We start from the raw sequence: 10690 nt of genomic DNA, 5'->3' as shown, positions 1-10690 counted from the left end.
AGAAAAGTTGAGAAATCCTTGCATATCTTCACCTCTATTTCTCTGCTTATTGCTTGAATCTATGCTGTGACTCTCATGTACTTGTCCTCCTTACGTGAGTAGAACCAGCTCCAGCTACCCATAAAACAGTTAAACCCGAGCAGAATCTCTGGGTTTCTTGTCTCCAGGAGGGACTGGGTATGGGATTACATGAGAAATCTGGGTTCTGCCTCAAATGTGACTCTACTCTCCTATCTTTCAGATCCCACTGGAAGAGAATGGACATTGGAAACAGTTCCTTAGTCGCTGAGTTTATCCTTGTGGGTTTAACCACATATTCAGAGATCCAGCTGCCCCTCTTCTTCCTTTTCCTAGGAATCTACATTGTCACTGTTACAGGAAACCTGGGCTTGGTCACCCTCATAGGACTGAATTCTCACCTTCACGCTCCCATGTACTACTTCCTCTTTAATTTATCCCTTATTGATCTCTGTTACTCTTCTGTCATCACCCCAAAACTGTTGGTAAACTTTGTGTCAAAGATGAACACCATCTCCTATGCAGGGTGCATGACTCAGCTGTTTTTCTACTGCTTCTTTGTCAGTGCAGAGTGCTATATGTTGACAGTGATGGCCTTTGATCGCTATGTGGCCATTTGCAAGCCCCTGCAGTACACAGTCACCATGTCTCCTCAGGTCTGTTCTCTGCTGGCTGTGATTGTATATGTGGGGGCATTTGTTGGTGCCTGGGCCCACACAGGATGCATGCTGCGGTTGACCTTCTGTGATGCCAACACCATCAACCATTACATGTGTGACATCCTCCCCCTCCTGGAGCTCTCCTGCACCAGCACTCACATCAATGAATTGGTAGTTCTCATTGTGGTGGGCTTTGATGTTAGTGTACCCAGCCTCACCATCATTGTCTCTTACTCATTTATCCTCTCCAGCATCCTCCGCATCCGTTCCACTGAAGGAAGATCCAAAGCCTTCAGCACTTGTAGCTCTCATATAATTGTTGTTTCTATTTTCTTTGGGTCAGGGGCATTCATGTATCTTCATCCTTCTTCTGTCTTGTCCATGGACCAGGGTAAAGTGTCCACCGTCTTCTATACCATCGTGGCGCCCATGCTCAATCCTCTGATCTACAGCTTCAGGAACAAGGAGGTTAAGGTTGCCCTGAAAAAAAACTTGAGTAGAATATCATTTTCCTGAGCTAGAGCAGTATTAATTGTTGTAAGAGAATTCAGCTTTCCTTTTAAATTGTTTTTTTCTCTATAAATTTCTTTTATAGAAAAAGAAGTAGTATAGTAGAAAGAGCATTGAACTTGGATTTAGAAGGCCTAGGTTGAAAGCTCTGCAAAGGTAAGGCATCATATTACTTTATCAAGGTTATTGGGGAAAAAAAATGCAATTGAATGTTTGTAGCATAGTACTGAGGGCCTAATATTCTCTCCTCTCTTCTTTTCCTCTTTCTGTTCCTTCCTGTCTTTCTTCCCTCCCAATGTTTTCCTCTTACTTTTTTTTTTTTTTGGTGAGGAAGATTGGCCCTCAGCTAATATCTTTGGCAATCTTCCTCTCTTTTGTATATGGGATGCCACCACAGCATAGCTTGATGAGCGATGTGTAGTTCTGCACCCAGGATCCAAACCTGTGAACCCCAGGCTGCTCTAGGAAGTGTGTGAACTTAACCACTATGCCACCAGGCTGGCCCTGCTCTTACAATTTAGAAGGAGCATTCATACTTTTTTAAAAATTAATTTACTGGCTCATGGCAGATAAAAACATTCTGATTGTGGGAACAATTCCTTCATAGAAAAATTTATAGTTTGCATTTGATTTTCAGACCTATACTTTAGTTGTTTAATATCTCCTTTTGAATGCGCCACAGGAATCTGAACTTAGCATGTGAAAACTAACCTTATCATAGAAACATGTTCAAGCCTACCAAACTCTCTTCTCTTCCTGTGATCTCTATCATCATGATTGGCACCATCATCTACCTAGTTGCTGAAACCCAAACCTGGCATCTTCCTTGATTCTACTCTTTTTACTTGTCTTTCACTCCCAATTTATCAAGTAATGATAATTCTTCTTCTCCTTATAGCACCATCATTTCTCATCTGGAAATCAGCCTCCCTACTGACCTCTCCTCTTCTCTTTTTCCCTTCAAATCCATTCTCCACACTACAACCAGAGTGCTCAGTCCATGCTTTCCAAAATATTTTATTGTTGCAAATGGGATGATTTTGTCTTTTTTCATGGCTGAATAGTATTCCATTGTATATAGACACCACATCTTCTTTATCAAATCATCAGTTGATGGGCACTTGGATTGTTTCCATGTCTTGGCTATTGTGAATAGTGCTCCAATGAACATAGAGGTACATATGTTACTTTGGATTATTAATTTCAAGTTGTTTGGGTAGATATCCAATAGTGGGATAGCTGGGTCTCATGGTATTTCTATTTTTACTCTTTTGAGGAATCTTCATACTATTTTCCATAGTGGCTGCTCCAATTTGCATTCCCACCAGGAGTGTATGAATGTTCCCTTTTCTCCACATCCTGTCCAATATTTGCTGTTTTTTGTCTTGGTAATTATAGCCATTCTGACTGGTGTAAGTTGATATCTCATTATAGATTTGATTTGCATTGGGTATTATGCTTAAGCGAACTAAGCCAGACTGAGAAAGACAAACACTATATCATTTCACTCATATGTGGAATATAAAAAAACACATGGAGAAAGAAAACAGTTCAGTGGTTACGAGGGTGAGGTGGATAGGGGGTGTGTTGGGGGGAAGGGGAGCACTTGCTAGGGGCAGATAAGAAATATGTACAACTGAAATCTCACGACAGTGTAAACTATTATGAACTCAATTTAAAAAAATCCAAAAAAGAAAAAGAGTTATTTATAAGTACCAAAAAAAAAAAAAAAAGATATTATTTACCTTGGTTTAGTCTATTCAATACAATTTCCTTCAAGATAAAACCAAAGCTCCACAATCCGCCAAAAAAGAATCTTAATATTACCCTGTTCATCTCTCCACCCTGATCATCTGTCATTACAACTTTCTCCTCCCTGCCTGCTTCCCAGCATTCTGCTAAAGTAATACTGAGTGCACCCAAATTGAATAAGCTCTTGTTCCTTTGCACAGTTTTCCACAAGCTCTTCTTACAGCCTGGAACACCCTCCTGTACCCTTTTCCTTTGCCTTGCTCAGCCTATCCATCCTTCAGGCATCAGGCAGTCCAGAATACCTGGGAAGTCTTTCCTGCATGGAAAGACAAGAATAGATAAACTTCAGCTATACTCACAGCATTCTGTGCCTGGCCTATTTTGGTCCAGATTCCATTGTACTGAAATTCCTTTCCCCCTTAAAAGTATAATCTGATTCTACTTATTTAATTATTAGAAAACTTTAAGAAACTCATTTTCAGGAAAATTTTCAGTTCAATGCAAGAGAGTATGTGGTATGAGATAGATACATATTTACCCAACTTTGATTAAAAAAAAAAAAAGTAACAGAGTCATATGAGAATTTACGCAGTATATAGAGGGTTTCTCTTGCTTTCTTTTGCCACCTTTCCTTGAAAATACATTTTGTTCATTGAACGATGAGGCTTCCCCCATGGTTATATTCTGTTTGCTTTTTTTTTTCCAGAGCACTCTTATCACCCTTTTCTAATCCTCTTTGTTTTCTGTTAATGCTTCAGATATCACCTGAAGGGAAACCCATGCCTAACCCATCTTGCAAAGTTTAGGTACTCATTTATATATTTCCCAGATTGTATCAGGAAGGCCTAACACTAAGTAATGAGATCAATTTTCACACGCTTTTCTTTTTTAAAATTATTTTATTGTGGATATATTGGCTTATAACATTGTGTAAATTTCAGATATACATTATTCTATGTGAGTTTCTGTATGGACTGCATTGTGTTCACCACCAATAATCTAGTTTTTATCCATCACCATACATATAAGTCCCTTTACCCCTTTCTCCTTTCCTCTACCTCCTTCCCCTCTGGTAACCACTAATCTGTTCTTTTTACCACTCCATATGCTTCCTTCTCAAAGTTGCGCACTTGTTGGAAGAGGATGACCTTCCCCAATATAGGAGGACTCTTTTTCTGTCAAGGGTATGTGAGCAGTTGCTCTCTCCTGCTACACCCTCCGCACAACCACTCAAGGTCCATTTGTAGGAGAACATAGGGTACTCAAATACTTTTGTAACTGCCTGATTCTCTGTATTCCCTGTAAGGGAAGGTAGCGTGTGTACCTTATTCTTTATTATACCTCTATGCTTAGCAGAGTATCTGGCACTTAGTTAAGGCTCAATAAGTATTAGTGGAATAAGTGAATGTTTGCTATATGTTTAAATTTTGAGTCATAAAGAGAGGATATTTGGCAAGAAGAAGAGTCACTCAAAGAATTGTTACCACTTCTCCCTCCTAGAATGATTTTTGTAATGATTTACTTTCATATCATTTTTTTCCCATCCTTTCTTAAAGCACAGTGATGGGAAACAAAGATTTACTTGTTTTACCTAGACTGTTGTGTGTATTCAGGAGTCAGAAGTGGAAGGTATGGGTTGGGCAGACTCCTAGAAGCAAAGTAGAGTGAGTTCACAGTATCTGGCATTAAAGTACCTGGGTTTGAATTTCAGCTCTGTCATTGCCTAATTATGTGACACTGAAAAAGTTACTTAACATTTCCAGATATCAGTTTTCCCATCTTTAAAATGAGAAAAATAGTATCCACTTAAAAGGATTTTTGTGAAGATTGTTATTCATTTGTTTGGGATTCAAGCTATTGGAAATGGGGTATAGTTCAGGATTTGTCACCGTGGAGCACTGTCATTTCACTTTCAGAACCTCAGATTAGCAATATGAGAGGTTTAGCTAGGTTATGCCAAGTGTTCCATATGTTTTAAAAATCTTGAGTTAATATGTCTCAATTTATTGACATATACGCTAATAGGATTGAACTACATTAATGATTCACAACTTGAATATGTTTCAGAATCATTCAGAAAACATGAAAAACTATGATCTCATGGTTCCATCCAAGATATACTCAATTAGAATATATCTCTGAGCAGAGCTCAGGAATCTGAACTTTTAGTATTCTTTTCAAATTATGATCTTACTGTTTGGATAACTGGTGATTTGGAACTTCCCATTCCTAACATTCTGCGATTCTAAAATTATCTCTGGACAGGGGAATATGTAGCACATATAAACTTTACTGAAAAGGAGATTTTGTGGTATCAGGAATGTTAATTAACTATTTCAAGAAAGAAAGAGGGGTCAGTAGTGTTCACTGTTGTGGAAAGGGTAGGGTATGTAAGCATCAGACAATGTCCTTTGTACTGGGAATCTATAAGCTTGGCCAAAGAAGTTTATGGAAGTGACAGAAGTAGAAATCTGATTGAAATTGATTAATATGGGGAGACAAAGGAGAATGTAGAAAAACATGTGTAACTTATTCCTTTAAAATGAAGTAGAATAATAGACAGATCAGTGGGAAAACATGGAAAGCCTAGAAATAATCTCAAGTACATGTGGGAATTTAGAAAACAATGAAAGTGGCCTCTCAAATCAATAAGGAAATAGTTGAATTTTAATAAACTGTGATAGAGCAATGTATTTGTTGTGTAGAAAAAAAATACAGCCAAATATTTGCATTAATCTATATACCAAAATAAATCCAATGTGTATCAAACAACTTAATGCAAAAATTTAATTATAAACGAGTTAAAATATATGTGAATAGTCTAGTAACCTCAGGGTAACAGCAGAAGAGGAAGCCATAAGAAAAAAAATTAACCCAACAGTTAAAACTTCTGTAAATATAACAATAACAAATAAAAGATATTCACTTTCACCTTCTGCTATATGGTGAGCTAGATATTCTGGTGGGACCAATTCTTACAAAATAACTCAGTCCTGCATAAAATGTAATAAATATTGAATTGTTGTACAAATAGAGTATATGGGACATTGCCCAGGAGAGCAAAATGAAAGGAAGGAAAGAAGGAGACAAGGAAGGAAGGAAGGAAAAAAGGAAGGAAGACAAATTTTAAAATAAATCACTGAGATGGGAGCAGCAGTCTGTGAGTATACACATAGGGGCTCACATGAGAGTATGGGATGATATCATTCAATTAGGCCAACAACCAAGTAAAGGACTTAAATCTGGGTCTCCTAAATTAAGCCTGGGAAGGTAGAATGACAGGCAAGAGTTCCCAGAGTGTTAATGCCCCTGGCATATTGAAAACAAACACAAACAATTGTAAATACTTACTGAAGAAAAGTATCATTTGCATCATCAATTTAGCCCTCTAGGTTTTCCAAAGCTTAATATAAAACAAATATAGTTTTATAATTGAAGATCACCAAATTCATAATGGGTAAAAAAGAACAATGTCTAGACACTCATGAGAAACAACAAATAAAAACACAGACCTTCAGGATTTTAAATATTTGAGCTATTAGGTATGTAATTATAAGCAATGATATATGAAATGATAAGGAACTAGCAGATAGAGTCATAGACATGAGCAGGGAAGAAGAGGTTAACATAAGAATTCAAAAATAGAGCTTTTAGAAACATAAGTGTTGGAATAATAATAAATTCAATTAAGATTAAACAGAAATTAGAGGAAGAATCGGAAGTAGTTACTTAGAATACAGCACAAGGACAGTAGAAGATGAAAAATACAAAGGAGCGCAAAGATTGTGGAACACAGAATGAGCAGATCTCATAAATGTCTAACTGAAGTACTTGAAGGAAAGAGTGGAGAACGTGATAGAAATAATTTGAAGAGATGAATCCTGAGCATTTTCCAAGACCAATGAAAAATATGAATCAACAGGCACAGGCTAGCTTGGCTGAGCAAAATTAATGAGGGGGAGTTAATAAACAAGAGGTTTTAAAGGTAAAAGGGAGAGGGACAGATCATGCAGGGATACGAGAAGCACAACATATATGAAGTAGGACAAATAAAGATAAACCCATTCCCAGATACATTACATTATGCTACTATACAACAAAAAAGATGAAGACGCTAATCTAACTGGATAAGGAGAAAAGATGACTCAACTTGAAAGAATGAAAAGGGCCTCTAATAAATAAACCAGAAGACAGTGAAATAATCCATTCATTCTTTCATATGACAAATATTTATTACTATGACTCTCAGTGCTCTTGGCACTAGAAATATCCCAAGAAATAAAGCAAACCAAAATCACTGCCTGTGTATAGTTTACCATGAACAGATGAATCAATTACATGTTATGCTGGAAGATGGTTATAATGGAAAAAATAAAGCAGAGAAGAGTAGAGGAAATTCTGGGAGTGTATCTTCAAAGTAGGTGGTCAGGGGAAGTTTCACTAAGCTGTTTTTTGAATGAAAATTTGGAGGCAGTGAAGGAGTAAGCCATGTAGATATCTGGACAAGAAGAGTCAGCTGGTAAAAATATCCTGAGTGGGGGATGTGCTTGAACAATTAGATAGCCAAAAAGAGGAGAGTGCTACTGGAGCAGAGTAAGTAAGAGGAGAGAAATGGATAAAAAAAAATGCAAGAGGTAAGGTTGGTGGAAGGGATTATATAGAGACTTACAGGCCATTGCAGCAATTTCAGCTTTTACTCTGACTGAGATGGGGAACCACTCGAGGGTTTGGTGTAGGGAAGTGGCATAATCTGAGTTATAATAAGATCACTCTGGTTACTGAGTAGCATGGCAAAGGTGAAAGCAGTGAGAACAATTTGAGGAGATTGCAATAATTCAGTAAAGATATGATGAGAGATTATGGAGGTGGTGAGATGCAGTTGTGTATGAATAGTTTTGAAGGTGAAGGTTACAGGATTTGCTATTGGTAGAATTTTGGATGAGACAGAAAGGAGGGACCAATGGTGACTATGAGGTTTGTGTCCTGAATATGTGAAAGAATTGAATTTCCATTAATTTAAATGGAAAATATTCCAGGAGGAGCAGATTTGGAGGGCAAGATCAGAATTTCTGTGTAGGACATAATGACTTTGAGATAGTTGTTGGACATATATATAGAAATCTTGAAGATTATTTGTATGCAATAGTTTGAAACTTAAAGGGAAGTTCAGGCCAGAGATATAAATTTGGAAGTCATCACCATAAATGGCTTTAAGGCCTTGAGACTGAAGATCATCAAAAGTAAGTGTTCGTAAAGAAGAGTTTCAAGGACTGAGTCCAGAGATACTCCAATATTAAAATATTGGAAGAAGATGACGATCCAATTTATATGATAGTTTGTGTGGAAAATCCAAAAGAATCTAGAAAACCAATAGACATAAAAAATGAGTTGAGTTTAGCAAGGTTGTTGTATATAAGCTCAACATTCAAATACCAGTTGCATGTCTGTTCTCCACCAATAAAAAGTTAGAAAATGTTATTTAAAATTATTCCATTTATAATAGGAAAAATGCAACCTGGGAATTAAACCTAATAAATATATGGGTCAATTAGCAAAAAATAAAATAAGGTAAATATCTCATGATATTAATTCTATGTGCATCAAAATATAATATAAAGAAATATTTAAATCATCTAGAAGAAAATATAAGAGAATATATTTATGATTGTGAGGGTATGGAAAGATACAAAGAGGATTAAGTGCAAAATAAAATTCTGATAAATTTAACTACATTAAATCTAAGAACTTTCTATTTTTTGATCAAAAGACACTTTAACGAAAGTGTAAGGAAACATCCACTGGGGGAAGATATTTGCAGCACAAAAAAACTGACAAATAATTAATTTTTCATAACATAAAAATTAATCTTGCAAATCAAAGGACAAAAATTCAGTAGAAAAAATGGCCAAAAATATAGATATTTCATTGAACAGTAACCACTAATAACCCTTAAACTTATGTACAGGTGCTCAACCTCATTTTTCATCAGGAAATGTAAATTAAGATCATAGCGATATACAGCTTTACATCCATTAGATTGCCAAAATTTAAAATGTCTGAGAAAAGTCAAGTGTTTATAAGAATATGGATTAAAAGAGATATCTTGGGGCTGGCCTGGTGGCATGGTGGTGAAGTTTGCTTACCCCACTTTGGTGGCCCAGGTTCACAGGTTTGGATCACAGGCACAGACCTAGCATCGTTGGTCAAGTCACCTTGTTATTGCATCTTACATAAATTAGATGAAGATTGGCACAGATGTTAGCTCAGCGACAGCCTTCCTCAAGCAAAAAGAGGAAGAGTGGTAACAGACATCAGCTTAGGGACAATCAGCCTTGCAAAAAAAACAAAAAATGAAAAGGGTATCTATAAATTCTGGTGAGGGTATAAATTAGTACAGCTGCAATGAAAATAGCTTGCTATAACCCTGTAATTCCAGTTCTAAGTATGTTACTTAGAACTTTTTGCAAGTGTGCTCAAGTAAAGGTACCAGAATGTTTATGACAGCACCATTCCTAATAGCAAAAATATGTAAATATTACAGGTGCTCACCAACAGGAGATAGTTGTATGCATTGTGGCATGTTTACACAAAGGAACATCATAAAGCAGAGCGAATGAACGAGCTACAGTTACATGCAACAAGATGAGTGAATCTTCACAACAATTGTTGATTGAAAAAATAAGAAGCAGAAGATGTTATAAAATAATAATGGTGATCATGATTATTATGCTAACAAATGCTTATATAGCCCTTACTATATGTTAGGCATCAAAATAACTCATTTACTTCTCACAACTATTATATATGGTAGATGCCATTATTATCTTCCTTTTACAAGTAAGAAAAAGGGTGGAGCAGAGAGCTTCACTAACATGCTGGTTACAACTAGTTAGGTGTGAACTCGGATTTGAACCCAGTCTATCTGTCTCCAGAGTGTCTGCTCTTTACCACTTTTTTGTAACGACAATTTCATAAAGCACAAAAAAAAAGAAAAATTAAGCAATATACTTCCATGACTTAACACATGAAAAAAAAATGGTGAAAATATAAGGACATTTTAAACACAAAATTCTGAGCAGTGATGACCTCTGGGCAGAGCAGAGGGATGAGAGAAGGTAAAAGAGCACAGAGGTTCATTGGTACTTTGTAAGACTTCAGTTCTTTATATGGATTGTAGTTTCCAGCTGTTTATTTCATTACTATACATTATAATTTACATTTATCTAATGTATAGGAATTTAAAATGTCTAGTATTAAAAATAATAAAAAGCAGATTAAAGATTAGGAGAATATTGCAAAAATATGAGCTAAGAATAAATATTCTTACAAATTGTCACACATCAATAAGAAAGAGATCAATGTTCTTAGCATATAAATGAGAAAATCATAATAATAGCCAATATTTTAAGACAAAAATACAAATGGCTAACAAATATATGCCAAGAAAATTCATTCTTAGTAGTAATAAAAAACGTAAAGTGAAACAACACTGGGATACCATTTTCTTCTATCAAACTGGCAAATATGTGAAAAATGATTGCATCCAGTATTGGCTGAGATTATAGGCAAAAAGCATTCTCAAACATTTTTGGTAGGAATAAAATGTACAACTTATTCAGATGGCAGTTGTATTAAAAAGACCTAAGGATGTCCAATCCTTTTATCCAGCAGTTGAACATTACCAACTTATTTCAAGGAGACAATCAGAGGTGTGTACAAATATTTACTTACTAGATGTTGAGGAACTTGGA

At 36.0% G+C, this 10690-nt stretch overlaps 1 protein-coding gene across 1 annotated transcript; it reads left to right on the top strand.

Annotated features, from left to right (window-relative positions):
- The first annotated feature begins 251 nt into the window (after nucleotides 1-251).
- On the top strand, nucleotides 252-1193 carry OR8B60 (olfactory receptor family 8 subfamily B member 60). Its single transcript, XM_001501947.3, has one exon. It carries the CDS (start codon nucleotides 258-260, stop codon nucleotides 1191-1193), a length of 936 nt encoding a protein of 311 aa, XP_001501997.2. The 5' UTR covers nucleotides 252-257.
- The last annotated feature ends 9497 nt before the right edge of the window (nucleotides 1194-10690 follow it).

This window comes from Equus caballus, chromosome 7 (genome assembly GCF_041296265.1).
Source record: "Equus caballus isolate H_3958 breed thoroughbred chromosome 7, TB-T2T, whole genome shotgun sequence".
NCBI classification, from domain to species: Eukaryota; Metazoa; Chordata; class Mammalia; order Perissodactyla; family Equidae; genus Equus; species Equus caballus.
The sequence above is the reverse complement of the archived record's forward strand: the minus strand, read 5'-3'. Positions and strand labels throughout refer to the sequence as shown.